General features: G+C 41.8%; 1 protein-coding gene across 3 annotated transcripts in view; it reads left to right on the top strand.

The window, feature by feature from the left end:
* mst1rb (macrophage stimulating 1 receptor b) overlaps nucleotides 1–24,484 on the top strand; it is a 29,605-nt gene that overhangs the window by 3,045 nt on the left and 2,076 nt on the right. The window contains exons 3-20 of one of the 3 annotated variants that reach the window (XM_067431624.1): nucleotides 12,864–13,040; nucleotides 13,123–13,245; nucleotides 13,420–13,590; nucleotides 14,921–15,081; nucleotides 15,734–15,872; nucleotides 16,014–16,150; nucleotides 16,697–16,876; nucleotides 16,979–17,078; nucleotides 17,997–18,215; nucleotides 18,442–18,588; nucleotides 18,705–18,858; nucleotides 18,991–19,083; nucleotides 19,906–20,118; nucleotides 20,547–20,627; nucleotides 20,902–21,083; nucleotides 21,293–21,402; nucleotides 22,452–22,617; nucleotides 22,723–22,859. In XM_067431624.1, the coding sequence (XP_067287725.1) occupies nucleotides 12,864–13,040; nucleotides 13,123–13,245; nucleotides 13,420–13,590; nucleotides 14,921–15,081; nucleotides 15,734–15,872; nucleotides 16,014–16,150; nucleotides 16,697–16,876; nucleotides 16,979–17,078; nucleotides 17,997–18,215; nucleotides 18,442–18,588; nucleotides 18,705–18,858; nucleotides 18,991–19,083; nucleotides 19,906–20,118; nucleotides 20,547–20,627; nucleotides 20,902–21,083; nucleotides 21,293–21,402; nucleotides 22,452–22,617; nucleotides 22,723–22,859 (2,690 nt within the window). The remainder of the gene's footprint in view (nucleotides 1–12,863; nucleotides 13,041–13,122; nucleotides 13,246–13,419; nucleotides 13,591–14,920; nucleotides 15,082–15,733; nucleotides 15,873–16,013; nucleotides 16,151–16,696; nucleotides 16,877–16,978; nucleotides 17,079–17,996; nucleotides 18,216–18,441; nucleotides 18,589–18,704; nucleotides 18,859–18,990; nucleotides 19,084–19,905; nucleotides 20,119–20,546; nucleotides 20,628–20,901; nucleotides 21,084–21,292; nucleotides 21,403–22,451; nucleotides 22,618–22,722; nucleotides 22,860–24,484) is intronic. The other 2 variants (XM_067431625.1, XM_067431626.1) reach the window with 2 other exon arrangements.

The following is a 24,484-nucleotide window of genomic DNA, read 5'->3' on the forward strand; positions in this document are numbered from 1 at the left end:
TTGTGTGTATGTGTGTGTGTGTGTGTGGGGGGGGACCCATTTACAGGGGTGTAAAAATGAAAGACGGCAGCATCATTTTTAAAGTTTTACACAGAAATTGGTCTATGCCATTGGTGACAGTTAAAAATTGGAAGACTTGTGTTTTTTGCCTCAAGTTTGTATTACAGATCTCATAATATCCTTATAAATTCTGGTTCTTAACTAACTTAATTTTTGGTATCTTAATTTTTAAGACCCTATATGGTTAAATCCCAGAGAAATTGTTTCACTTTAGCACAAGACATTGCTTGTGGTTTTAAAGAATTGGCTGGTGGAATGCATTTCTCATCCGTCATTGCTTTCCATATGTGTTTTTTCCCTCCTTCTGTCTGGTCACACTCTCTCTTTTGGCATGTTATTGTTTTACATTTAGACTTGTTGTAAAATGGTTTGAGTGACCACAGTCTGGGTCATAAGTCACTTGTATATTTAGTGTCATGTATTTATGTTTGTTAGGATTTCAACTATTATAGAGAGTAACAATGGCACTGAATGTACAGCACTCATAAAACATTAACTCTATGGTCCATGTAAACCATGTAAAAATCAATGCACTGAGGCTCAGATGCAATCTGTTTTTCAAGCACTTGTTAAGGGTTATTTTCTTTATTTTATGTTTGCGCCTGTGGAACACATGCACGTAAAATGTAAAACCCTTTTTTTGTTAATGAAGGAGTTAAAAAGCGACTATTGTAGTCCAATAGAAAGCCATTTAGCACCTGCCTGAAAGTTATCCATCATGACCCAAAAAAGAGGACTTCTGTCCCTCAATGGACTATGGAACTACCTCTTTTACACTTCAAAAAGTTCATAAAGAGATCATAAAATGAATTGAGTGGTTTAGTCCAAATTTTCTGAGATACAGTTGCTTTATATGATGAAGACTGAATTTAGGCAGAAGCTTAACTGTACTCTCTTGATGCACGAGAACAAACCTCATTGGTTCTTGCGGAAGCTCATACGTGCTGCATAACACACGAGAACGAATTTCATTGATTCTCACACATCAAGCAAGCATGCATGAGCTTCCTTTTACCACAACTGTTGTGTGTGTGTGTTGATGACGGTTAATATGTGAATACAAGCTTAAAATAAAAGTCAAGATAGAATAATTGTCAAAGACAGTTAAAAGGTTTATGAGGTTGATGTTGCATTCTAGTCACTGTTAACCTGATTTTGTAGTTTTTTTGGGGCTGTGTTTGTTGTGAGTCTGATCATCTGAGACATTACTCATGACTAGAAAATGATTTTAAACTTGAGTCAGACTTGCAAAACAGTGACCCATGCTTGACCTGTTTGCAAAATAACACTTTAAACCCCCCAGTTTTTAGGTTTTTGGTGCTTCCATCATTTTGAGTTTTGTCATGAACTTTAAGAAAAGATTCTTAAGTAGCCTGTGCTTTGCTTTGTGTGTTAATAATAATAATAATTTATGTTATGTATATAATGTTATAATGTTTGTTAGCTATCTGATCATGCAATAGCTCTGCTAGACTATCTAATATCTGTTAAATAACTTAAATCTAATGTTCCCCTGCTCTGTATTACAGCAGGAATCTTAGAAACAATCCCAGTTACTTGCAGGATATGCTTTCATTTTCTTTCATTATACAAAGCATTAAAAGGCAGATTTGTTTGTTTGTTTTGTAAATATCCAGGAAGGTGTTTTAACATTTTAAAAAGATAATGTAAAAATGCTCTTGTAAGGCAAAGTGTTGCTTTTTCTGGCATGCAACAGATAGAACACTGAGGGTGTTAGAGAAACGTCTCGGTTACGTATGTAACCCTCGTTCCCTGAAGGAGGGAACGGAGACGCATGTCAGAACTGAACCGACGAATTGGGATCTGCCCTCAGAGACCTATCCACATCGAGTGTGTAAAAACGAGCCAATCGGAGATTGGCATGTGATCCACACATTCCACGCTCCGCCCCGCACCGCGGGTATAAATAGGAAGTGGAATGGTAGATCAAATGCTTTTTTCAACTGAGGAGCCGAATACGTGACTGGGCTCCTAGCTGAAGCACAGCTCCTGGCGACGGGACGTACGTCTCCGTTCCCTCCTTCAGGGAACGAGGGTTACATACGTAACCGAGACGTTCCCTTTCAGTCGGTCACGTTCAACGTACGTCAGAACTGAACCGACGAATTGGGATCCCTTTGGAAAACGCCAGGATGCTGGCCCTTCCAGCGTCCTGCTTGAGCGCACTGGACCGTCTAGTATGGTACGGAAGTCAGGGCTCCAAGCAGGGAGGTCAGTCACTGCTGTTTCTGCAAGACCCACTTAGAGTGACCATAGACCGCTGGGAAGCGTGCCCTCTCGGAAGAGGTACGCTGCGGGGCCACGTCCTTCAGGGAAGGGGTGGTGGCGGAATACACATAAGGACTAACCTGGCAGGGTAGTGCAACATATGGCAGTCTCTGGGGTGGTTCCAACCTAATTGTAGGGGGGAAAGAACACGCCCAGAGATGACAGAGCGGGCTCTGTCGAGGGAAAGACACGGAGCTAGCCCGAAGGGTAGCTGATACCGTGGACGAATACACACATGGGGTTGCCGTGAGGGAACCGCTACATATGGAACCCAGCCTACAACCACGTTCCACAAGCATACGGGTGCAGGCCTAGCGTCAGACGGTCCGCAACGTCTGACACCGCATGGGGTGACGGAGGAGCTCGACAGGGTTAGCCGGTTTCCCGGGGAACACAACTGGAGACAATAAACGCACGTATCCGGGAAGATACCGGCTCTACACGTAAGCTATAAAACCTAGCAAACGTGTTAGGTGTCGCCCAGCCCGCAGCTCTACAAATGTCTGTCAGCGAGGCGCCTTGAGCCAGCGCCCAGGAAGAAGCAACACTCCTAGTGGAGTGTGCTCTTACACCGAACGGGCAAGGCACGTCTTGGGACTGGTAAGCCAAGACTATAGCATCCACTATCCAGTGGGCTAACCTCTGCTTGGAGACAGCCTTTCCCTTCTGCTGGCCTCCGTAACAGACGAAGAGTTGCTCTGAGGTCCGAAGCTTTGGGTCCGGTCAATGTAAGCGCGAAGAGCGCGGACCGGACACAACAAAGCCAGGGCTGGGTCTGCCTCCTCCGAAGGCAGCGCTTGCAGGTTCACCACCTGGTCCCGGAAGGGAGTGGTAGGAACCTTGGGCACGTATCCGGGCCTGGGTCTCAGGACAACGTGAGAGTTACCAGGCCCGAACTCTAGGCACGATTCGCTGACCGAAAGTGCGTGCAGGTCCCCTACCCTCTTGATCGAGGCCAAAGCAGTCAAGAGCACTGTCTTCATTGACAGGATTTTAATCTCAATGGACTCCAAAGGCTCGAAGGGAGGGCTCTGAAGTGCTCTGAGCACTAGAGCCAGGTCCCAAGAGGGTATCGAGGATGGACGAGGAGGATTTAGTCTCCTCGCACCTCTGAGGAACCTGACGATTAGGTCGTGCTTTCCCACGGACTTACCTTCGACTGCGTCGTGATACGCCGCTATTGCGGCGACGTACACTTTGAGGGTGGAGGGAGACAGCCTTCGCTCCAACCCGTCTTGCAGGAAGGAAAGCACAACACCAATCGAACACCCTCGGGGGTCTTCCCGGCGGGAAGAGCACCACTCAACGAACAGGTTCCACTTCAGTACATAGAGGCGCCTCGTAGAGGGGGCTCTAGCTGAAGAGATGGTATCTACGACTGCTTGTGGTAGTCCATCTAGAACCTCCGCGTCCCGTCCAGGGACCAGACATGAAGATTCCAGAGGTCTGGACGCGGGTGCCATAGAGTGCCCCGTCCCTGAGAAAGAAGGTCCTTCCTCAGGGGAATGGGCCAAGGAGGGGCTGTCGCGAGGAGAGTAAGTTCTGGGAACCAGGTCCGTTTGGGCCAGTACGGCGCAACTAGCAAGACCTGCTCCTCGTCCTCCCTGACTTTGCACAGAGTCTGTGCAAGAAGGCTCACTGGGGGAAACGCATACTTGCGTAGGTCCCGGGGCCAGCTGTGCGCCAGTGCATCTGTGCCGAGGGTACCCCCGGTCAGGGAATAGTACCACTGGCAATGGGTCGAGTCCGGAGAGGCAAACAGGTCTACCTGTGTGGCTCCGAACTGGTCCCATATCAGCTGGACCGCCTGGGGGTGGAGTCGCCATTCTCCCGGAGGTGCTGGCTGCCGAGAGAGCTCGTCGGCTGTCTGGTTCAGCGCACCAGGGACATGCATGGCCCGAAGCGACCTCAGATGCTTCTGACTCCACAGGAGCAGGTGGCGGGCGAGTTGGAACAGGCGACGGGAGCGTAGACCACCCTGACGGTTGATGTACGCAACGGCCACCATGCTGTCCGTACGGACCAGTACATGCTTGCCACGTAGCGGCCCCTTGAGGCGGCGCAGTGCCAAGTGTACTGCTAGCAACTCGAGGCAATTGATATGCCAATGCAATTGCGGTTCCGTTCACAGACCCACAACTGCATGCCCGTTGTACGTGGCCCCCCAACCCGTGGATGAGGCATCCGTGAACAGCACAGCATGCCTGCACACTTGTTCTAGGGGCACCCGGCCCGGAGAAACGAAGCGTTGGACCACGGGCTGAAGGTTTGGCGGCAGTAAGGAGTCACTGGGACCCGGTACTGGCCGCTCTGCCACGCCCACCTCGGAACTCGGCCATGAAGCCAGTGTTGGAGCGGTCTCATATGAAGCAATCCGAGCGGCGTGACCGTGGCTACGGATGCCATATGCCCCAGGAGCCTCTGAAAAAGTTTCAGTGGGACCGCTGTTCTGCCTTTGAACATATTCAAGCAGTTCAACACCGACCTGACTCGCTCCTCCGTGAGGCGCGCAGTCTGGTTGACCGAATCCAGCTCCATACCGAGGTAAGAGATTCTCTGTGTAGGACAGAGCTTGCTCTCCTCTCGGTTGACCCGAAGGCCCAACAGGCTGAGGTGACTGAGCACCATGTCCCCGTGTTCGCACAACTGCTCCCGAGACTGGGCGAGAAAGTTGAGAATGCGAACGCCGCGTTCTCGGAGTGAAACAATGGCTGCCTCCGCGACCTTCGTAAAAACGCGAGGCGACAGGGACAGCCCGAAGGGCAGGACTTTGTACTGGTATGCCCTCCCCTCGAACACAAGCGTAGGAACGGTCTGTGTCGAGGGAGTACGGAGACATGGAAGTACGCGTCCTTCAGGTCGAACGCTGCGAACCAATCCTGGGGACGGTTTCTGCGTTAACATCCGGAACGGGAGCTTGTGCAGGGCCCGATTCAGGAAGCGTAGGTCCAGGATTGGCCGGAGCCCACCCCCTTTCTTGGGCACGATGAAGTAGGGACTGTAGAACCCTGACTTCATCTCGGCTGGAGGAACCGGCTCGAACGCGTCCTTCGCCAGTAGGACCTCGATCTCTGACCGCAAGACTTGAGCATCGCTGCTTCGCACTGAGGTGAAGAGGATGCCCTTGTACTTGGGTGGCCGGCGCGCGAACTGAATCGCGTAGCCGAGTCTGATGGTACGGATGAGCCAACGGGACGGTTGAGGGAGCTGTAGCCACGCTCCCAGGGACCGTACCAGCGGGACCAACGGCACCACAGACATGCCCGGGGTGGGGCAGCGCAACACAACGGAGAGCTCTGGCTCGACTCGGGAGGCCCGGAGGCGGCCCGGAGTGTCACGCGAGCACTCCTGGTGCGGGCAGGGAGCGGGTGAGAAGGCCCGGAGGCGTCCTCAGAGCCCGCTCGACTGCTCGCTGCCCGAAGGCAGAGAGGTGGGATGCTCAGACCCGACTCGGGAGGCCCGTGGGCGGCCCGGAGTGTTGTCTGAGTCTTCCCAGGAGGGGCAGAGTGTGGGTGAGAAGGCCCAGGGGCGGTCTCGATGCCCACACTACTGCCCCCTGGCGAGAGAGGGGAGGATGGAAGTAGCAAGGCCCGGGGGCGTCGCACACTTCCAACCTGGCCCTCTGAGGCCCAGAGAGAGAGGAAACTGCTCTGAATATGTGGGTACCGCTGGACTCCGGAGAGCCAGTGGCAGAACGTTAACCAGTCAGGGCCCCCCGGTCCTCCTCCGGGGGGGTGGGGGAGGGATACGAATATCACCTCCCCCCGAGCAGCTCCTGTTCTTCCCAGCCTGTCCGTCTCAGGGCCGAGTCCCCTTGCGCTTGCCTGCCGGTTAGCGGGGCCCTGGACGGGTTGGGCGCCTCCCTCGCGCCCGGCACCCTGCTCCTCCAGTGGAGGCTGCTGCTCGGCTCTAGCAGGGTGAAGGCGGACGCAGGAGGGGATGCCCTCGGCGACAAGCCGGCAGAGGCGCCGCGACCGACGACCGAGCAGCTCGTCGTCGGCACCCTGGTGCAACGCCTCTGTCTGCTTCTGGGCCACCAAGAACTGCTGGGCAAAGTTCTCGATGGCGTCGCCGAGGAGGCCAGCCCGACAGACAGGCCTTCCTTACGCATATCTGCCGGGTTAGGCCCCTGTTCCTGGACCACTAGTGTGGACATCGCCTGACCCAGGGAGCGTGCAGTGATTTTCATCGCCCCTAGGGCGAGGTCCAACACCGCACGCAGTTCCTGCACAACCCCTGGGCTGGGACTACCCTCGTGCGTGCAGGGCAGAGGGCAGTGAGAGAGGGAAAACAATGATACTTTTTTTTTTTTTTTTCATTTTTGGCCCTTTTGACCCTCCATATTTCCCTCTCTCCGATGCAGCAATTGACATCTGTCCTCTGCCAGAGCAAAAAATGAAACGCTAAGCCCTTTTCTCTTCCAGGACCAGCGATTCCATCTCTCACTACAAGCAGGCATGTGAGACAGTGAAAGTGGCCGTCAGAACGGCACACAGCGCACTGAACGCTCAAGCCTCAATGAAGAAGGCAAGGCGAACAATGCCCTGACGTGGTCATATTCTCATGAGAGAATCCGTACCACCCACGAACAGAGTCTCAGCATGCTTTTGATGCGATAGAGGAGTGGGGGCCCGAAGGGGTTTACCCGGCGGGGAATTCCCACTGTAATCCTCAGGCCACCAGCGTTTATCAGCCAAAGTAGTCCTTTTTCCAGTAACACCAGAATATGAACTAGATCGGGGGATAGGCGAAGGGACTCGACCCCATCTGAGGTTTCATAGTCTCGGCCGCGCATCTAGAGCACCGACTGACGCGCGTCGGTTGCTGTGACAACCACCGCTGTCAGCCGGCCGCTCGACGGCACACGGCGCGCTGAACACTCAAGCCTTTTATGAGAAAGGGTGAGACGAACAACGCGCCGACGTGACCATGTTCTTCTGCGAGAACATGAATCACCCACGATAGCAATTTCACATGCGATCGTGGCCGTCAATGAGGACAGGAAACAGTTGCATTCCAGGAATGCACGGTTTGAATGACATCTTGAAAAAGACGCAGGGTCAAACCGTGTTGCTCTTTTAGGATGGAAACTGCTCTTTTAGTTGTGCTGAAGCACTCAGGGAGATGACCGCGGTCAGCACGCAGTCCACAGTGCAAGCCTGCGTGTGACACTCAAAGTTTTTTAGGAAAACGCCCAGCGAACCAACAGTTTGGAAGCTCTTTTTGAATGCAAACGATTGCAACAATATACGGTCACTCGCTGAGAAGCGCTACCCTTACGAAACAAAAATATATTGCAATATACTAGAATTTATATTGCAATACATTAGAAAATATATTTCAATGTATCAGAAACTTCCTCATATATTTGAAAATATATAGCAATATATGGATGGACAACCTATTGCTATATATTGATTCATATATTAAAATACATTGATATACAAACAAAACTGAATTATTTCATGTATGTTTATTGAAACAACGCGTTATTTAAGATTAATTAATTACGTGACTTTAACGCGTTAATTACGTGACTTTAACGCGTTAATTAATTAAGCAAAAAAAAAAATTTTTTTACCACACTTATTTTTGCACCGCGGAACGTTTTTCAATGAATGAGTTTCGACGGACCAATTATACTGGAACACCAACTAGCGTTCACGAGTCACGACAACAACAAACCATGTGAACATGAACGAAGCTATGGAACGAAGAAGCTGATGAGACTGCTTTGCTTGGCCCCGTGGATGGGAAATTTTGTTTTAAAAAACGAAAGGATGGAAGCGTCGACAAGAGCACGGTTGTGAGCAAGCTATACAACAAGGAATTCGCGTATCACCGCAGCACATCGAGCCTCAAATATCACAAAAATGCTTTTGCTAAACTGGCAAACATGCGCTGGTCTGCTGGACTGAAATAAATAAACAATTTTTTGTTGATTAAGCTTATGTATTCAGTCATTATTCAATGGTATACTAAAAATACATGTGAAAAATTACTTCTCGTTGTTCTCAGGTCAAATATTTATATGCAATTAAAATGCGATTAATTAATTACAAAGCCTCTAATTAATTAGATTAATTTTTTTAATCGAGTCCCGGCCCTAATTTCTATATTATATTTTAATCTGTTATATTTTAAAATATATGACAGACAGTGTACATTAGATTATTTCATATTTACCATGTATACAATATATATGATAATTATATACTATGTAATATAAATCAATATATTTAAGACATATGTTCCCATATAAATCTGATTATATTATCCAGTACATTGAGGTATATTATCTCATATAATTTTACATATATATTTACATATATATACAATGACTCTTCCAATATATAATTTCATATATTGTAGGATATATTTCAATATACATAGCAATATATTGAATAGTATAATAATATGTATTTATTCAATATATGAAAACGGCAATAATTGCAGTATTGTCCCATATATTGCAATATATAACTTGCATATATAATATATTATTATATAATATATCATATGATATATTACCATGTAAATTTCACAATATATGGAGACACATTAAATATATTGTCAACTAATATATTGAGAAATATATTTTTGTTGCGTAAGGGTATGACACCCGCACTGGCAGTTCCTCCTTCTCCAAGACTCAGTCTTTAACACTCTTCGTGGAAACAGTACTGAACTGTTCGGCTCCGAAGTTGAAAGCATTTGATCTACCATTCCACTTCCTATTTATACCCGCGCTGCGGGGCGCAGCGTGGAATGTGTGGATCACATGCCAATCTCCGATTGGCTCGTTTTTACACACTCGAAGTGGATAGGTCTCTGAGGGCAGATCCCAATTCGTCGGTTCAGTTCTGACGTACGTCGAACGTGACCGACTGAAAGGGAACCTGAAATAAGGCAGGACATTGAGTTCATGCTTATGTTAAGTGTTCTAAAACTACCATGAGTATGTGTACCAAGTATGCTCAAAACTCAGCCATTTTAAAGCAAGAGGTGTCAAGATGATTTTTAGTGAATATGTGAAGTCAGTTCCCCCCAGTTTCCTCTGGGTTTGATTATACACTATTGTCAAATGTTTTGGGGTGTTATGAACTTTAATGACATCCCATCCTTAATCTGGGAAGGCTTTTAACAAGGTTTAGAAATGTGTGTTTTATGGGAATTTATTCTAGAAGTCCATTTGTGAGGTCACTGGAACTAAGGGGCCAAGCCCAACCCCTGAAAAACAACCCCACACCATAATCCCCCCTCGACCAAACTTTATATGTGGCACAATGCAGTCAGGCAAGTACTATTCTCCTGGCAACCGCCAAACCCAGACTCATCCATCAGATTGCCAGACAGAGAATTGTGATTCATCCCTCCAGAAAATAAGTTTCCACTGCTCTAGAGTCCAGTGGCGGCATGCACACCACTGCATCAGACACTTTGCACTGCACATGGTTTGTGCGCACAAGTTTGTAGAAGCGTCTGCATGCCTAGGTGCTTGATTTTTATATATATCTTTGACCATGGAAGTGATTGGAACACCTGAATGTAATGATTTGTAGGGTGTCCCTATATTTATGGCAATATAGTATGTCTAATGCAGTGACATGGATTCTAATTTGTATTACTGAATTCTTTTGAAAAAAGTAAGACTAGGAAACTGGATAAATGTCTGGCAAGTGTCTTAAAAATATGTGAAGTTTTCACCAGAGATCATTGTTAGATAATGTCCAGACGAGAACTGCCTACTTTTACGCAATTCAAATGTCCCAGTAATGTGTGGGAGAATGTCTCGGAAAGAGTGTGATTGGGAGTTGGGTGCTCTAAAAACACAGTTTACAGATGGTATTTGTGTATGAGTGTGTGTTTGTGTATTTAAAAGAAGAGGTTTTTCCATTGAGGTCAATGTTTATGGGAAATGAGTGAAAAAATGAGAAAATGACAGGGTAATTTTTGACATTGCAATAAGACACTTACCAGATCACTCATTTGGATGCACTTGTTAAAAAGGATGATTTAGCTTTTTGTGTTTTTTGTTTTTTTAAACAATCTGAAATAGAGCTAGGTTTGTAAATCAGTCTTCATAGTGAACTATTTAGATTAGAGTGTTTTCCACACTGGAAAACCATTGAATTTTATGGTTTAAAATTAATTAAATGGTAAGTTGGTCACAGCCACTTATTTCATAGTTATGTAGGTTGATCAGGGGTTGTATGATTGTATGGTTAATGTCTGTTGTTTTGAGTATCAGTTTCCCAAACAATACAGGAAAGGCTTCAGAGAGCCACATGTAAGAGCTCACCATAGTTCAAAGCAGGATACCATAGGAACAGCACCACAGTACTGAGGTACTGAGAAATTTGAGAATGAGTTTGTTTGTGTTATGTTTGGAATTCTTGTGGTAAGAATATAAATCAGAGGCCTAGATTACTGTAATATAACATTTTTTATTTTCCTCACAAAGCATTGTCATACAACTGCCATTTTATCTGTGAAAGCATTTATGTAAGCAATAATGTACAAGAGGCTGTGCTGTATCGTGAATAAGTCACGGATGGAGGATGCAAACTGGAGTGCCTGCAACCCCTTCAGTTGTGACTTATTCACGATACAGCACAGCCTTGAGTGACTTATTGCTTTTATAAAAGTTACCACACAATACAAATATTAAAGCCAAAAAATAGGTATCAATGCAACTTTCATGAAGTTAAATCACTAAATGCCTTCCTTCCGCTGGAAAAAAACAGTCCCTGACAGCGAACAGCGTCAGAAGTTACATTATTACACTATTAGGTGGCAGCAAAAACTCTTTATGATTGAGTCAGTCAAAAGCATAGACTGTAAAAAAATATCACAAAAACAAACCATTGCATTAAGTCAAACAGGCCAATTGGCTACTTACATAATAAAATGTTTTAAATTTAAAAGGTTCAATGCATTATCGCGCCGAGCCCGACCCGAAACCAAACGTCATTTCTAAATAACTGTATCATCAAATGGCCCTGATATGTCACTAGACATTAAGAAATCATGTTAATTTTAAATACTTACATCACTGACAACAGTAGTCCGGCCAGGATATTGTCATTTAAAAGTTGTTGTTGCAGCCCTCAACTGATGTTGATGTTGTCATGTTGGGTTTTGGCCTGAAGCTCCGCCCTCCACCGATCTACCAATCACAAAGTCAGTAGTGTTTCTGCATCCGGGTTGCCAGATCTGCTCTAGTTACCACAGCTGCAGCTACAAACGTTCCTGCTGATCCTGCAGCCGATCTGGCAACCTCGAGTCGGGGAGAGGGGGAGAGGGGATACACCACTCTACAGTCATTTGAAAGTGATTGCTGTACCAGTTTAGGCCACAATCTTACATACACTTCCTTTAATTATGCAGAAATATAAGGCTTATTATAATTTAAACTAATTAGCTATTAAAAAATTAGCTGGATAGACCAAAACCACTTTTGGTGCCAGGCTGTACACATTTGCTGCGGTAAAGTTGGGCATTTTAACATGGGGAAGATAAAGCTTTGAATCCTCTTTAGAGCCTGCCTCTAACGGCTAGTTGAATTGCAGTTTAAGTCACTTCCATGTAGGCTTCAAGAAGAACGCGGGAGGTTGCTGCTTGGAACAAACAAGTTTACGTTGCTAAAAGTGGATACTACGGGTGTTGTGTGTAGTGATACACAGAACCATTGGGTGAAGCAGTCATAGCCTTGTTTTAACATGAATTATGAACTGGAACTAACTAACAATAGGGCAACAATATGCAAGAGCTGTGACTAGTCCCAGTCAGTCTAGCACAGTACATAGCAAGAGTTTTTAAATTGATATATAAAATAGTAAATGTTAGTATTAATGGGTCAAGTGTTAACAAAAAAGCAGTTTTTCTTGCAAATGGCTAGAGCAGATCTCCGCAGATCATTCCACCAGCTTGAAACACTCAAAGTAAAGGTCCATGAAAGTAATTTAGTCCCGCTTTTCTATCTATCTATCTATCTATCTATCTATCTATCTATCTATCTATCTATCTATCTATCTATCTATCTATCTATCTATCTATCTATCTATCTATCTATCTATCTATCTATCTATCTATCTATCTATCTATCTATCTGTCTATCTGTCTGTCTGTCTGTCTGTCTGTCTGTCTGTCTGTTGCCATCCTCCAGTCTCTCTATCGCTCGTTCAGTCAATCTGTCTATTGTTTGTTCTGTCTATTCTCCTTTCTAGCATTCTATCCATCCTCATGTCTATCTTGGTCGTTGTATTGTTCATGCTGGCTATCGTTCGTTCTGTTCATCCTCCTGTCTGTCTGTCTGTCTATCTGTCTATTGATCTCTTTTTTCATCTATCTATTCTATTCATCTAGCTATTCATCTTTTTTCACCTTTTTTGAACATCCCAAATGTTATTTTCATGTTATGTTCCTTCTGTACATAAGAGCATCTATACAGACAAAGAAATATCTATAATACAGCAGTGCAACTCTGATTATTTTATCGCATGTGTGTTCAGAGCATGGAGCACAATATGACCTGCAGAGATCAGCCCACCCTGGTGTCTCAGCCGTACTACAGAGTAGACCTCTTCAACAGACAGATGAGAGGCGTTTTGCTCACTTCTCTACTGGTCACCAGCATCGAGAACAAGACAGTGGCTCACATAGGCACATCTGATGGGAGACTGCTGCAGGTGTGGGTCATAAAGAAGACACTTACTAGCTATGCCAGTTTGATTCATCGTTACATTAAGCTCTTTTCTTTCCACGCTACAGCTTGTCCTGAGAAGGTCCAGTCCTGTCATCTTTGCTAATTACTCCCTTGTAGAGAACCAGAAGGTGTCGTCTACCGCAGCGGTTCTCTCCCCAGACCATCTACTGTTTGTAGCTGGAGATAAGGTATGTGTCAGAAGAAAATTAAAGGAATGAACCAGATATAGTACCAACTATGATTTCAAATAAATATTTTTATTTAGTATGCAAAAGTATTCCAAGTGGACATGGCTAAGTTTTCAGAAGGCTTTATTCCTTCTTTGGCCTAATAACAGATATATATATATTCATAACTGGCAGATGATTCAGGTGCCTCAGAGAGGTCCAGGTTGCCGGCACTTCCTCACATGTGCCATGTGCCTGACCGCACCAAAGTTCATGGGGTGTGGCTGGTGCTCGGGTCAGTGCACCTGGGCTTCTGAGTGCAGGGCATTCTGGGGAAATGAGTCATGTCCACCCGGCATCACAGAGGTGAGATATGATTTGAAATTAACCGTATGGTCTACAACAGCACTGTAGATGTAAAGAATGGATAAATTGATATGCATAGATATATATATATACCTAGTCAAAAAAAAGTTGCTGTTTGGATTTATGATTGGATAATTATTGTGAAGAGGCTTCTCTCGCCTCTGTGATAAATCACTCTTCAAGTCTTGGAGTTTTGATGCCAGAAGATGGTGTGTACCACAACTGCCGGACAAGCTCTCGAACAATCTTTTTATACTGTTTTCCTAAAGCTTTCCACTCAGATGGGGTCAATGCATCTTATACATTTTCAAACTCAGCACCAATATTGTTTATCAATTCTTCCATTTAGTAGTTGTGAATCCAGTCTGTTTTAAAAAGTGGAATGAGACCCCAACCTATTTATATTAGAGGCACCCACTCATCCCACTAATATTCATGTCAGAACAAGACACACTGCTTACCATTTATACCATACAGCTTAACATTTATACCATATATCTAAAGGCAGAGGCTCCAACATATGCAAGCACTGTCTACACAGACTCACATTATAATAATAAAATAAAGACCTAAATCTTTAAATTATGATTAATAAAAATTGCTGTGGCTATTATGTTTCTAGCATGGCAATAGCTTATCTAGCCCTAATTGATGGAGCGTGTAGCTTTTAATTTCTTAAACCATGTAGGAAGATACATTATGACCATATTCCAGGATGACCATGTCAAGATTTATCAGGCCCAAACTGGGAAATAATGGTTGAGAGGGAGCATGAAGAATCTTTTTTTTACACATGATTTGGCACCTCTGATTCCAGACCAAAACTGAATAAACCTCTTAATGGAAATACATTTCATTGAGTTATTTCCATCAAGAGGTGCACTGATTTTTGGTCAAGATCCTGTATTGCCAATGCAAGAGTGCAGCACTCTTTAAAGCCTCCTCCAGCACATCCCAAAGACTTGCAATGAATTTAAGGTCTGGACTCAGAGGAGCAAATCCATGTGTCAAAATGATTCTTCATGCTCCCTCCCAAACATTTTCACAGTTTGAGCCTGATTAATCTTGACATTGTCCCAGGATGGCCATTATGTGTCTTCCTACATGGTTATTTAAGAAATTAAAAGCTACACACTCCACTTGTTAGGGTAAGAAGAACTGTTTCCAAAAATACAACATGCGAGAAACATAATCACTGCAATAATGATCCAATCATAGACTCTTAAGTCTTTGCCTATTTAAATCCAAACAGCAATGTTTATAGAAGTTTACCAACAGGGTACAAAACAGCATTTAGCAGATAAAACATGTATGGAAATGTTCTGTGCAGTTTTTCCCCAAGACAGCGCCACCTGATGGTCAGAGTGAGATGACTCTGTGCGGATGGGAGTTCCAGTCGCCCCTGCGACCCACCATCACAGCCAGAACCCATGAGGTGAAGCTGGGTGAGGCCGTCTGTGTGGTCCAGCCTCACAAAAGCAACAACACACAGTAAGTATTACTGATTTCCACTTAAATTTCTTCCACTTACACACTACTGTTCAAACTTTGGGGGTAGGGTTTTAAAAAAAGAAAATAAATTAATGCATTATTCAGTATTCAATAAATTCATGTTTTTTTTAATGTACATTGTTAAAATAAATTATTTTGAATAAATATTTTTTTCTACCTTTTGTCCATCAAAGAATCCTAAAAAAATAATTCCACAAAAATATCAACATTGATAATTATAAATCTTTCTTGAGCAGCAAATCAGCATATTCAAATGATTTCTGAATGATCAAGCGACACATATTAAAACAGAAAAACTTTATTTTAAATTGTAATAATATTTTGTTTTGTTTTAATCAAATAAGTTAGCATAAGACACTTCATTAAACAATTTTAATGACCCCAAACTTAATATATAAATTATATAAAACCTCTGTTAAATTTACTCAATCTTAACTGCACATTTAATAAATAGTTTTGAAAAAGTCATTAAGCTGTTAGGGCTAATTTTTACATAAATATTTGTAAAAGAATTTTGTATGCTTATGGAAAGCAGATGCCTAACAGTCTTGTATCAGCATGAAGATCTGTGGTTATATTTTGCATTGTTGTATGTGTTTTAAGTTATGTGACCAGTAATTTTCCTGCCCAGCTTATTGTGTAAGATCCGCTCTGGGATGACAGAGCTACTTTTTAAACCTGTGAACGTCACAGCAAAAGTGCATGAGGGCCGAGTGGAGGGCCGTTACTCTATTGAAGGAAGTGCAGAGATGCCTGGATTCACCTTTGTGGTAATTCGTTTATTTGTTACACAAGCAAAACAAGCATCTCCTTCTAATTCAAGAAGTCTACCTGATTTGTTTTACTAACAATAGTCATTAGCAAATGTGTTGACAATTGATGACCTTTGCTCAACATCCTTTTTACACCAGGTTCCAAACATCACTGAGGTTCAACCTGACTATGGGCCAGTGGACGGAGGAACCCTCATCACCATCACAGGCCCTTATCTGGACTCTGGCAAGAACAGGAAAGTTACACTTGATGGAGAAACATGTCCAATCCGAAGGTGTGTGTTCATCCATTATATCATCATCTTTATCTAGTGGCCTGAAGAAGCACTGGCAATTACAGCAAACAAAGTTTTGAATTTTGCTGTAATTATTTGCTGTAATAATTTTAAAACACAGTTTATAAAATTAAAATAATGTACACAAATTTTTAATAAATGGTAAAGTTGGACAGATTTTTTTTTTTTTATGTTTTCAAATAAGCCTCTTTTGCTCATGAAGGCTGCATATATTGAATCAAAATACAGTAGAGTACAGTAAAGAGTATTAAAATAAATTTTAAATAAATGTATTATTTTTAGTAATCATGAAAACAACATCTTAATATTTTAGTGAAAACGTATTAATTTGTATTAATTTCTTTTTTTAAATCACTGACCCCAAACTTTTGAATTGTAGTGTACATTATGATATATAGCAGTATATGATATTTTAATGGTTTTGCTAAATGTATGAAATATATCAAAGTATGTAAATATATGTTATTGTAGGCCAGGTCTAAAATGCACAGTTTCATACAATTCATAATGGTGTTCATCCTTCAGTGTATCTCCGGCCAGAGGAAACCTGTCCTCCATCATATGTGTCTCTCAGCCTGTGACGGAGGTAAAAGACGTTGTGCTCCGCGTCTACATCGATAAGTCCCGTGTTGTGACTACTAAAGTTTTCCGCTACAAAAAGACCCCTGAGATTCTTGCGGTGCTGCCCGATTGCAGCTTTGACAGGTACTGGAGATGCAGGAAGTCATTGTTTACTTACTGGCACTTGAGAAAAGTTTTCAGAAAAAATATGGATTGTCTAACATTTAGTTTTTTTATGAATTGCAGTGGGTCAAGAATCGTCATAGAAGGCCGAAATCTGGACTCTGTCTACAGAACGGTTGTCTACTTTAAACCCAAAGAAAGCCACCTAAAGCCTGTTTCCACTGTATGACCTAAAAACTTTTGCTCCTGAGATATTTGACAGTACTGACCCTTTTCCTTGTTTATTTAAAGAGGTCATATCATAAGGACTTTTGCTTAATAGTTTAAAATAAAAATGTATTGTATCATGCTATACCTTTCAGGACTCAAAAGTAAAAGAAAAACGGTTCGATTAGTTCACCTAAAACAAAAATGATCCCATGATTTACTCCCCCTCAAGCCATCCAGGTGTACATGACTTTCTTCTTTCAGCCAAACACAATCAGAGTTATATTAAAAATATCCTGGCCTCTTCCAAGGCCTTCTGAAGCAAACCGATGCGTTTTTGTAAGAAAAAAAACAACCATATTTATAATTTTATAGACTAGTCAAATACTGTGCCAACAATTGGCACAAAAAAAACTTTTTAAGTGGCTAAATGTTTACAGAAAATTATGAAATTACCTTTGTAAGCCATTAGTATAAATTAATGTTCTGTGTTTAAGCTTATTTATGTAAGTATTATATATGGGGGTGAATCTATCTAGTCTAGTCTATCTTAGTCCGCTTGTTTTGTGCACACCAGGGTTCGGATGGCAGCATTCACACTTATTTAAATGAACCGCATTAACAGCGCAATCACACCCAAGGTTGTTTTAATTGAACCAAACCTGCCAAGTGTGAACACATCCTTAGTGACCACAACAATGCATAGATTTTGGTGGCTTCAGATCATTTGAGACTTTCATAATGTTGTCTCTGCTATTCCACCGAGAGCTTAGAGCATTTATAAACATGAAAGATTAGCCTTTTTGTTTGTAGTGCAACCTTAGTGTTTGTAAATTGCAGCATAAAATAAGCAGATATAGATTTGTGGGTTCATAGCACAACAACCTGACATTCTTCTTGTTTTACATCTGTTTCACACTGTTGTTCTCTGAAGGAGTGCAGAGGTAAAGCAAAACCCACCCGAATGGAGTGCATCACCCCCGCCTTCCATCGAGATGAGACGGAAGAGGGTGAGCTCTCGTTTGACATGGATGGAGTGCTTGGCCTGTGGAAACAAGACTTCTCCTACCACCCCTATGGCAGACCCATCCCGATTGAGACTGAGGGTCACATACTAAGACTCTACCCTGGGTTTGATGAAGTGTCCTTGCATGTATGTAGATACTTCCATTTTTAAAAATTACATTATTGCATTGCTGCACTTTTTTCATCTTTCATGGTATGAAATCATTTTCATGGTATGAAAATCTGTTGTAAACCTGGAAATCCAGGAATTTTGAGAGCTAAATCAAATTTAAAGATAAACCATTTTCACTAGAAATAACATTCACTATAAAGAAACTCGAAAATAAAAATTATAATTTTTTCTTACGATGCAGCATCAGAAGTTGAACCTTGTGAGTTCCTGCATGTCAATCACGATGACGGTTGGAGACGTTGACTGTGGTGCTAAAGTTCTAGATAATGAGATCACATGCAGGATCCCTAATAATCTCACTATTCCCAGTGAGGGTGTACCTGTGAAGGTGAGTGTTTGAAACTATGTGTAGATGGGTAGTAAATGACCTTGTCTTTAGCCAAAGCACATCGACATTAGTGGCGTAATAAAACCTCACTCTGATATCAGTATTTCTCATACCAGGTAACAGTTAATGGGTACACGCATAATGTTGGAACCGTAATCGTGGTCAGTAACCACTACATGGTGGGTATCGTGCTTGGCATACTGGCAGCTCTGGTCACGGGTGCGGTTATGGCCTTCATTGTGCTGAAACATCTGAGGAAGCAGAAAAAAGGTGAGCTCATTTCACATTTTGCTTTAATGCCAAGTTTGAGTTCTCGGTCAGATCTTTTTTAGTTACACATCTTAGCAAGCACAGTTAAGAAAATCGATTTTATAAAAACATTTTTTTTTTTTAAATCCACAGCTTCGCTGGCAGAAAGTCGTCTGTCTTATTTTTCCCACAGCCGTTCACGTAATAATAGTGTGGATTTATGTCCCTTAGGAGACTACAGACGTGGTGAGACAAAACCTTCACATCAGCAACAAATTAAAAAAAGATCATCATGATCTAGCACTGAATTATCAGCGTTTTCATATTTTTTTTACTGAAATATTTTTAATATACACTACAAGTCAAACGTTTTTGGACGGTAAGATTTTTTTATTTTATTTTTTATTTATTAAATTTTTTACCGTAATATTGTGACAATGACTCTTTTCTGTTTGAATATATTTTAAATTATCATGTATAAATATTTTATTTTTTATTTTTCAGGGGAAAGAACTTAAAGAAATGAATACATTTATTCAGCAAGGATGCATTAAATTGATCAAAAGTTACAGTATAAAAGCTTCATATTTCAGATAAATTCTATTCTTTTGAACTTTCTATTCATCAAATAATCCTCTTTTCAAAATTGATAATAATCATACATGTTTCTTAAACAGTAAACCAGCATATTAGAATGATTTCTGAAGGATCATGGACACTGAATACTGGAGTAATGATGCTGAAAATTCAGCTTTGATCACAGAAATAAATAGCATTTTAAAGTATATTCAAATATCTCCTAATATTACAGCATTTTGATGTCGTTATTTAAGCCTTGGTGAGCAGAAAAGAAAAACATAAAAAAGAAATCTTACCATCCAAATACTTTTGACCAGTAGTGTAAGTTTAAGATATTTAATTGAATGGTTTTTATATATAACTTTAAAATAAAGTATGTATCCTAGAGCACAACCCTCATTTCTGTTCATATCTAAGATTAGGGTTACACATTTATTTGAAGGGTAAAAATATTTTGGAATCACTTCCATTGTTCTTTGGTCCTTGTAGAACTGCCCATCACAACCATCACTGCATCCGCTGGGGTTGTGGCGTTCCCCGGCCTGGCCTACACAGGTCCCCTGGACACAACCCTGACTCCACTCATGCCCCCAGAGAAGATCTCCATCACCAGTTTCCGCCCTGAGCTCCTGGAGGAGGTGAAGGACGTGCTTATCCCAGCCTCCATGCTTAAGGTTCACCACCATCAGATCATCGGAAAGGGTATGTTTATGAATCAAATTTCCTGTATGCTGCAAATAAGATCAATGTACAAGCGTTAAAATTTTTGTAAGGTTGTATTTAATTGATCAAATTAAAACCCTAAATTATACTTTAATACATGTTAGAACATTCAGCATCATCACTCCAGTCTTCAGTGTCACATGTTCCTTCAGAAATCATTCTAATATGCTGATTTTATTTTTGTGGAAGCCATGATGCATTATTTTATTCAGGATGCTTTGATGAATAGAAAGTTTAAAAGAACAGCATTTCAAACATTATGAATGTTTTTTCTGTCACTTACTGACCTTAAACTCCAGGGATTAGAACATGATATTGCTTAATTTCTCAAAAATGCAATTACTGAAAAAAGGGAATAAGGTCATATTTTGAACTTGAAGATTAATAAACATGCTTTTTTCCCGTAGGACACTTTGGCACAGTTTATCATGGTTACCTCACTGACCACAACAACAGAGAAATCCATTGTGCTGTGAAATCTCTCAACAGTAAGAAACTCCTCAATGGCTCATAAAGATACTCCTTAAAATCTGAACGGCACACTCGGGATGACCTACCTGATGAAAAACATTTATTTAGCTGCCTTTAAAATTGGCTAGCTGTTAGTAGTCTTCCTGTTGCTTAAACCAAAGTCATGGGTTTGAAACCCTGGGAATGCAATAACTGAGTAAATGTATACCGTATGTTAGAAGACCAATCTCTAAATGTAAATTGACATAAATAATATAAATGCTTGCATGTTTTTTTTCTTCTGTCTGGTAGGAATAACAGATGTGGAAGAAGTGGAGCAGTTTCTGAAAGAGGGCATTCTGATGAAAGGATTTCATCACAGTAATGTTCTCTCTCTGTTGGGTATCCTGCTTCCCGAAGAGGGACTTCCCTTGGTGGTCTTACCTTACATGAAACACGGAGACTTGCGTCACTTCATTCGCTGTGAGAAGAGGGTCAGTCGCTATAGAAATATGTTATGTATTTTTTCATGCACAGAAGCTTTGTATTTGTGAATGGATTTCACAACATGACCTCCGGCACTGTTCATAACCTTTATATAAGATCCAGGAAGTGATGTTGCCAAAAATCACACAAACTCACTGTGTGCATTTTTTGTTGTTGTTGTTTCTGAGTCTTATATAGTCTTGTTGTCTTATCCTAGAATCCCACAGTTAAGGATTTGATTGGCTTCGGGCTTCAGGTTGCTAAAGGAATGGAGTATCTGGCACAAAAGAAATTTGTGCATCGGGATCTAGCAGCACGCAATTGCATGTGAGTTTACTTCAAGCCAAGGTATATTTTAAGCGAAATCGAAGAACAAATTGGTATGACATCATTTTGAACAAAATGGTTTGGAGATTGGTTAGGAAATGCCAAAGCAATTTTTCCATAAAAGTTTACTCCAGCTGGCAAACACCTTTGAACTACCATTGGTCCATGCTGATTAAAGGGATAGTTCACCCAAAAATAAAAATTAGCCCATGATTTATTTACCCTCAATCCATCCTACGTGTATATGACATTCTTTTTCTGAGGAACACAATCTGAGTTATATTAAAGCTGCAGTTCGTAACTTTTTTCACTCTAGTGGTCAATAAACAGAACTGCATGCGTCTTGCGGAAGAACATTGCAGCCGGAGCTACTTCTCTCTGTTTATGTCTATGGCGGATCACGCAGGGACTGTGCTCCTCCGCAGCGGTACCTACCAGTCTGGCCTGAAATAGTCCCAATATAAACACTTATTATAAGTGTACCATAATGATTCAGGGTAAGACAAAAACACGGTTTAGAAAATGGATTCATGTGCATTCTCATTATATAATCTTTGTAAACCTTGAACACAAAAAAAGTTACCGACAGCAGCTTTAAATATAGTCTTGGCTCTTCTAAGCTTTATAATTTTGGCTGAAATGCTGAATTGCAGAGCTTGTGGAAAAATATCCACATCATAATGGTCAGATGCTTTCTTAACTGCCGTTTTCTCACCACTGTCATTTTTGTTGGGTGTTTTGGGTGTTGTGTTTCTGCATTGAGTGGAAAGCACGCAGCACATATTAACATATTAATCTAAATGCAGCTCTCAACAGTGTGGTCAGTGTCATTTCATTCTAAGCTAAGAGCGAAAAAGCCGATAGTATATTGGGTCCTTCAGGGCTCCAAACTGATAAAAATTCAGCTTGCAAAGCTCCAAATTTGTCAGAGCATTCATGCATTATTTCAATTCACCTCAACCAACTATTTTTTCTTCTGTATGTAACTGCACAGTGAATTTCAAAGTACAATTGTGAATTTGGTACAGACTCAACCTATGTTCTCTTAGGCTTGATGAATCCTACACCGTAAAGGTAGCAGACTTTGGAATGGCTCGAGATGTGCTTGAGAAGGAGTACTACAGCGTCCAGGATCACAGAAAAGCCAAATTACCTGTTAAATGGATGGCCATTGAGAGCCTGCAGACGCAGAAGTTCACGACCAAGTCAGATGTGGTGAGATATGAACATTTGAATATGCTTACATTTAACTACTGGATCACAGTAAGTATTAATTATACACCGTTTCTTCTGAACTTTTGATTCTGTCTTTGACTGCAGTGGTCTTTTGGGGTTCTAATGTGGGAGATGCTCACACGAGGAGCCAGCCCGTACCCTGAAGTTGACCCATATGATGTCACACATTACCTCTTAAAGGGACGCCGGCTGCCTCAGCCACAGTATTGTCCAGATCCCTTGTAAGTTTCTCCATTTTTCTACAAGATGCACCAACTTACTTTTCTTAGTCAATCGATATGTCAAAAGTGGGAATTTTGGTCTGTTTACTGAGGCTTGTTCTGATTGCATTTGTTTTCCATTCTTCTATATGTTTTTATAAGAAATTGCTCCACATCAGAACAGACAGAGTGACATGGCCTTTTGGAAATGCAATGGTTTTTAAGTAGATGTCAGTCAGTTTAGTGTTTTTCCACCATTTGAGGTTCAGAGGGTTTAGAGCTTACTCAGTATTCAGAGCGGTGGAAAAGGTCAATCAAAAGGTTATTGTGAATGTCCCTTCAATTATCCATCACCTCAAGCCCTATACCCAGAGAGTTAATCATCATTCACTTACAGACAGAGGGAAATATTTAAAAACCAACATAGTTTTTAATGTTCTCCAGTTGACTCTGTAAACCTTTCCAGCAATTACTAACCAGACTTTTAGCTTTTAACCAAAGTTGTAACTGTGGAACATATGTCTGGGAATAGTCTAAGAGTTCCATGATAACAAAAGAAGTTTTAAAGTTCTAGATATTTAGATACACACACACACACAAACACACACACACACAAACACACACACACACACACACACACACACACACACACACACACACACACACACACACACACACACACACACACACACACACACACACACACACACACACACAGAATAGTTCTGGTTCTATAATCTGATTGGCTGAGAGCCTTTTCCAGTCATGCAATATTCTACTAACATCACACAGAAACCGTTTCACAGTTTGTTTGCATCACTCTGGTGTAATGAAAAATCCTGTCCCCCTGTGAAATCGTGTCCATTTAGGACCCAACGTGATAGCTGTTTTAAATGCCTGATCAAAAGCTGTTAGCGCAATCAAGAGCTGTTTAGGGTAAGTCTAACCGTGGTGTATAAACTAAGCTAATCAGGTAGCTGTATGCTATTCTAGAACGTACGTGAACTAAAAAAAAAACATTAAGAACCAGATATGCTTTATTTCATAACTTATAGCTTCAGTTATATACTAATAGTATATGAAACATGATTTGCAAGACATTAAAGACTATTTAAACATCAAAAATCTAAATGTGATTTTGTAAGATTTGTAATCAGGCTCTGAACAGATTACCCATGAAAAGTTATTTCAGCCAATAGAATCGCTCTGGGGTCCTAAGCGGACATGATTTCACACGGGGACAGGATTGGTCATGACACCGGATCTATACTGGCAGCATTTCTCACAGCTAACATCAATGGCGGAGGAGCAAACCCACTGTAATTTTACTGTAATAATACTGCTGTTATTGTGTCATGGAATGTAGATTTAAGAGTTTTCATGTAACCATAGCAATTTTTTTTCTGGATTTTTTTTCTTCTGGAATTTGCATATGTAATATGTAGTGGTTAAACATTATAATTTCTCATTTGTGTTTTGGGTATATCAAACGTGCAGTCTTGGGTCTTATTAATCTATTACTTGTTCCAGAGCAAATCCATTTAGCTGAGGGCAGTTACATTTCAGAACTTTCTTTATTCTGAGCACCAAACCATCATATTAGAATGATTTCTAAAGGATCATGTGACACTGAAGACTGGAGTAAT

This window comes from Pseudorasbora parva, chromosome 22 (genome assembly GCF_024679245.1).
Source record: "Pseudorasbora parva isolate DD20220531a chromosome 22, ASM2467924v1, whole genome shotgun sequence".
Classification (NCBI taxonomy): domain Eukaryota; kingdom Metazoa; phylum Chordata; class Actinopteri; order Cypriniformes; family Gobionidae; genus Pseudorasbora; species Pseudorasbora parva.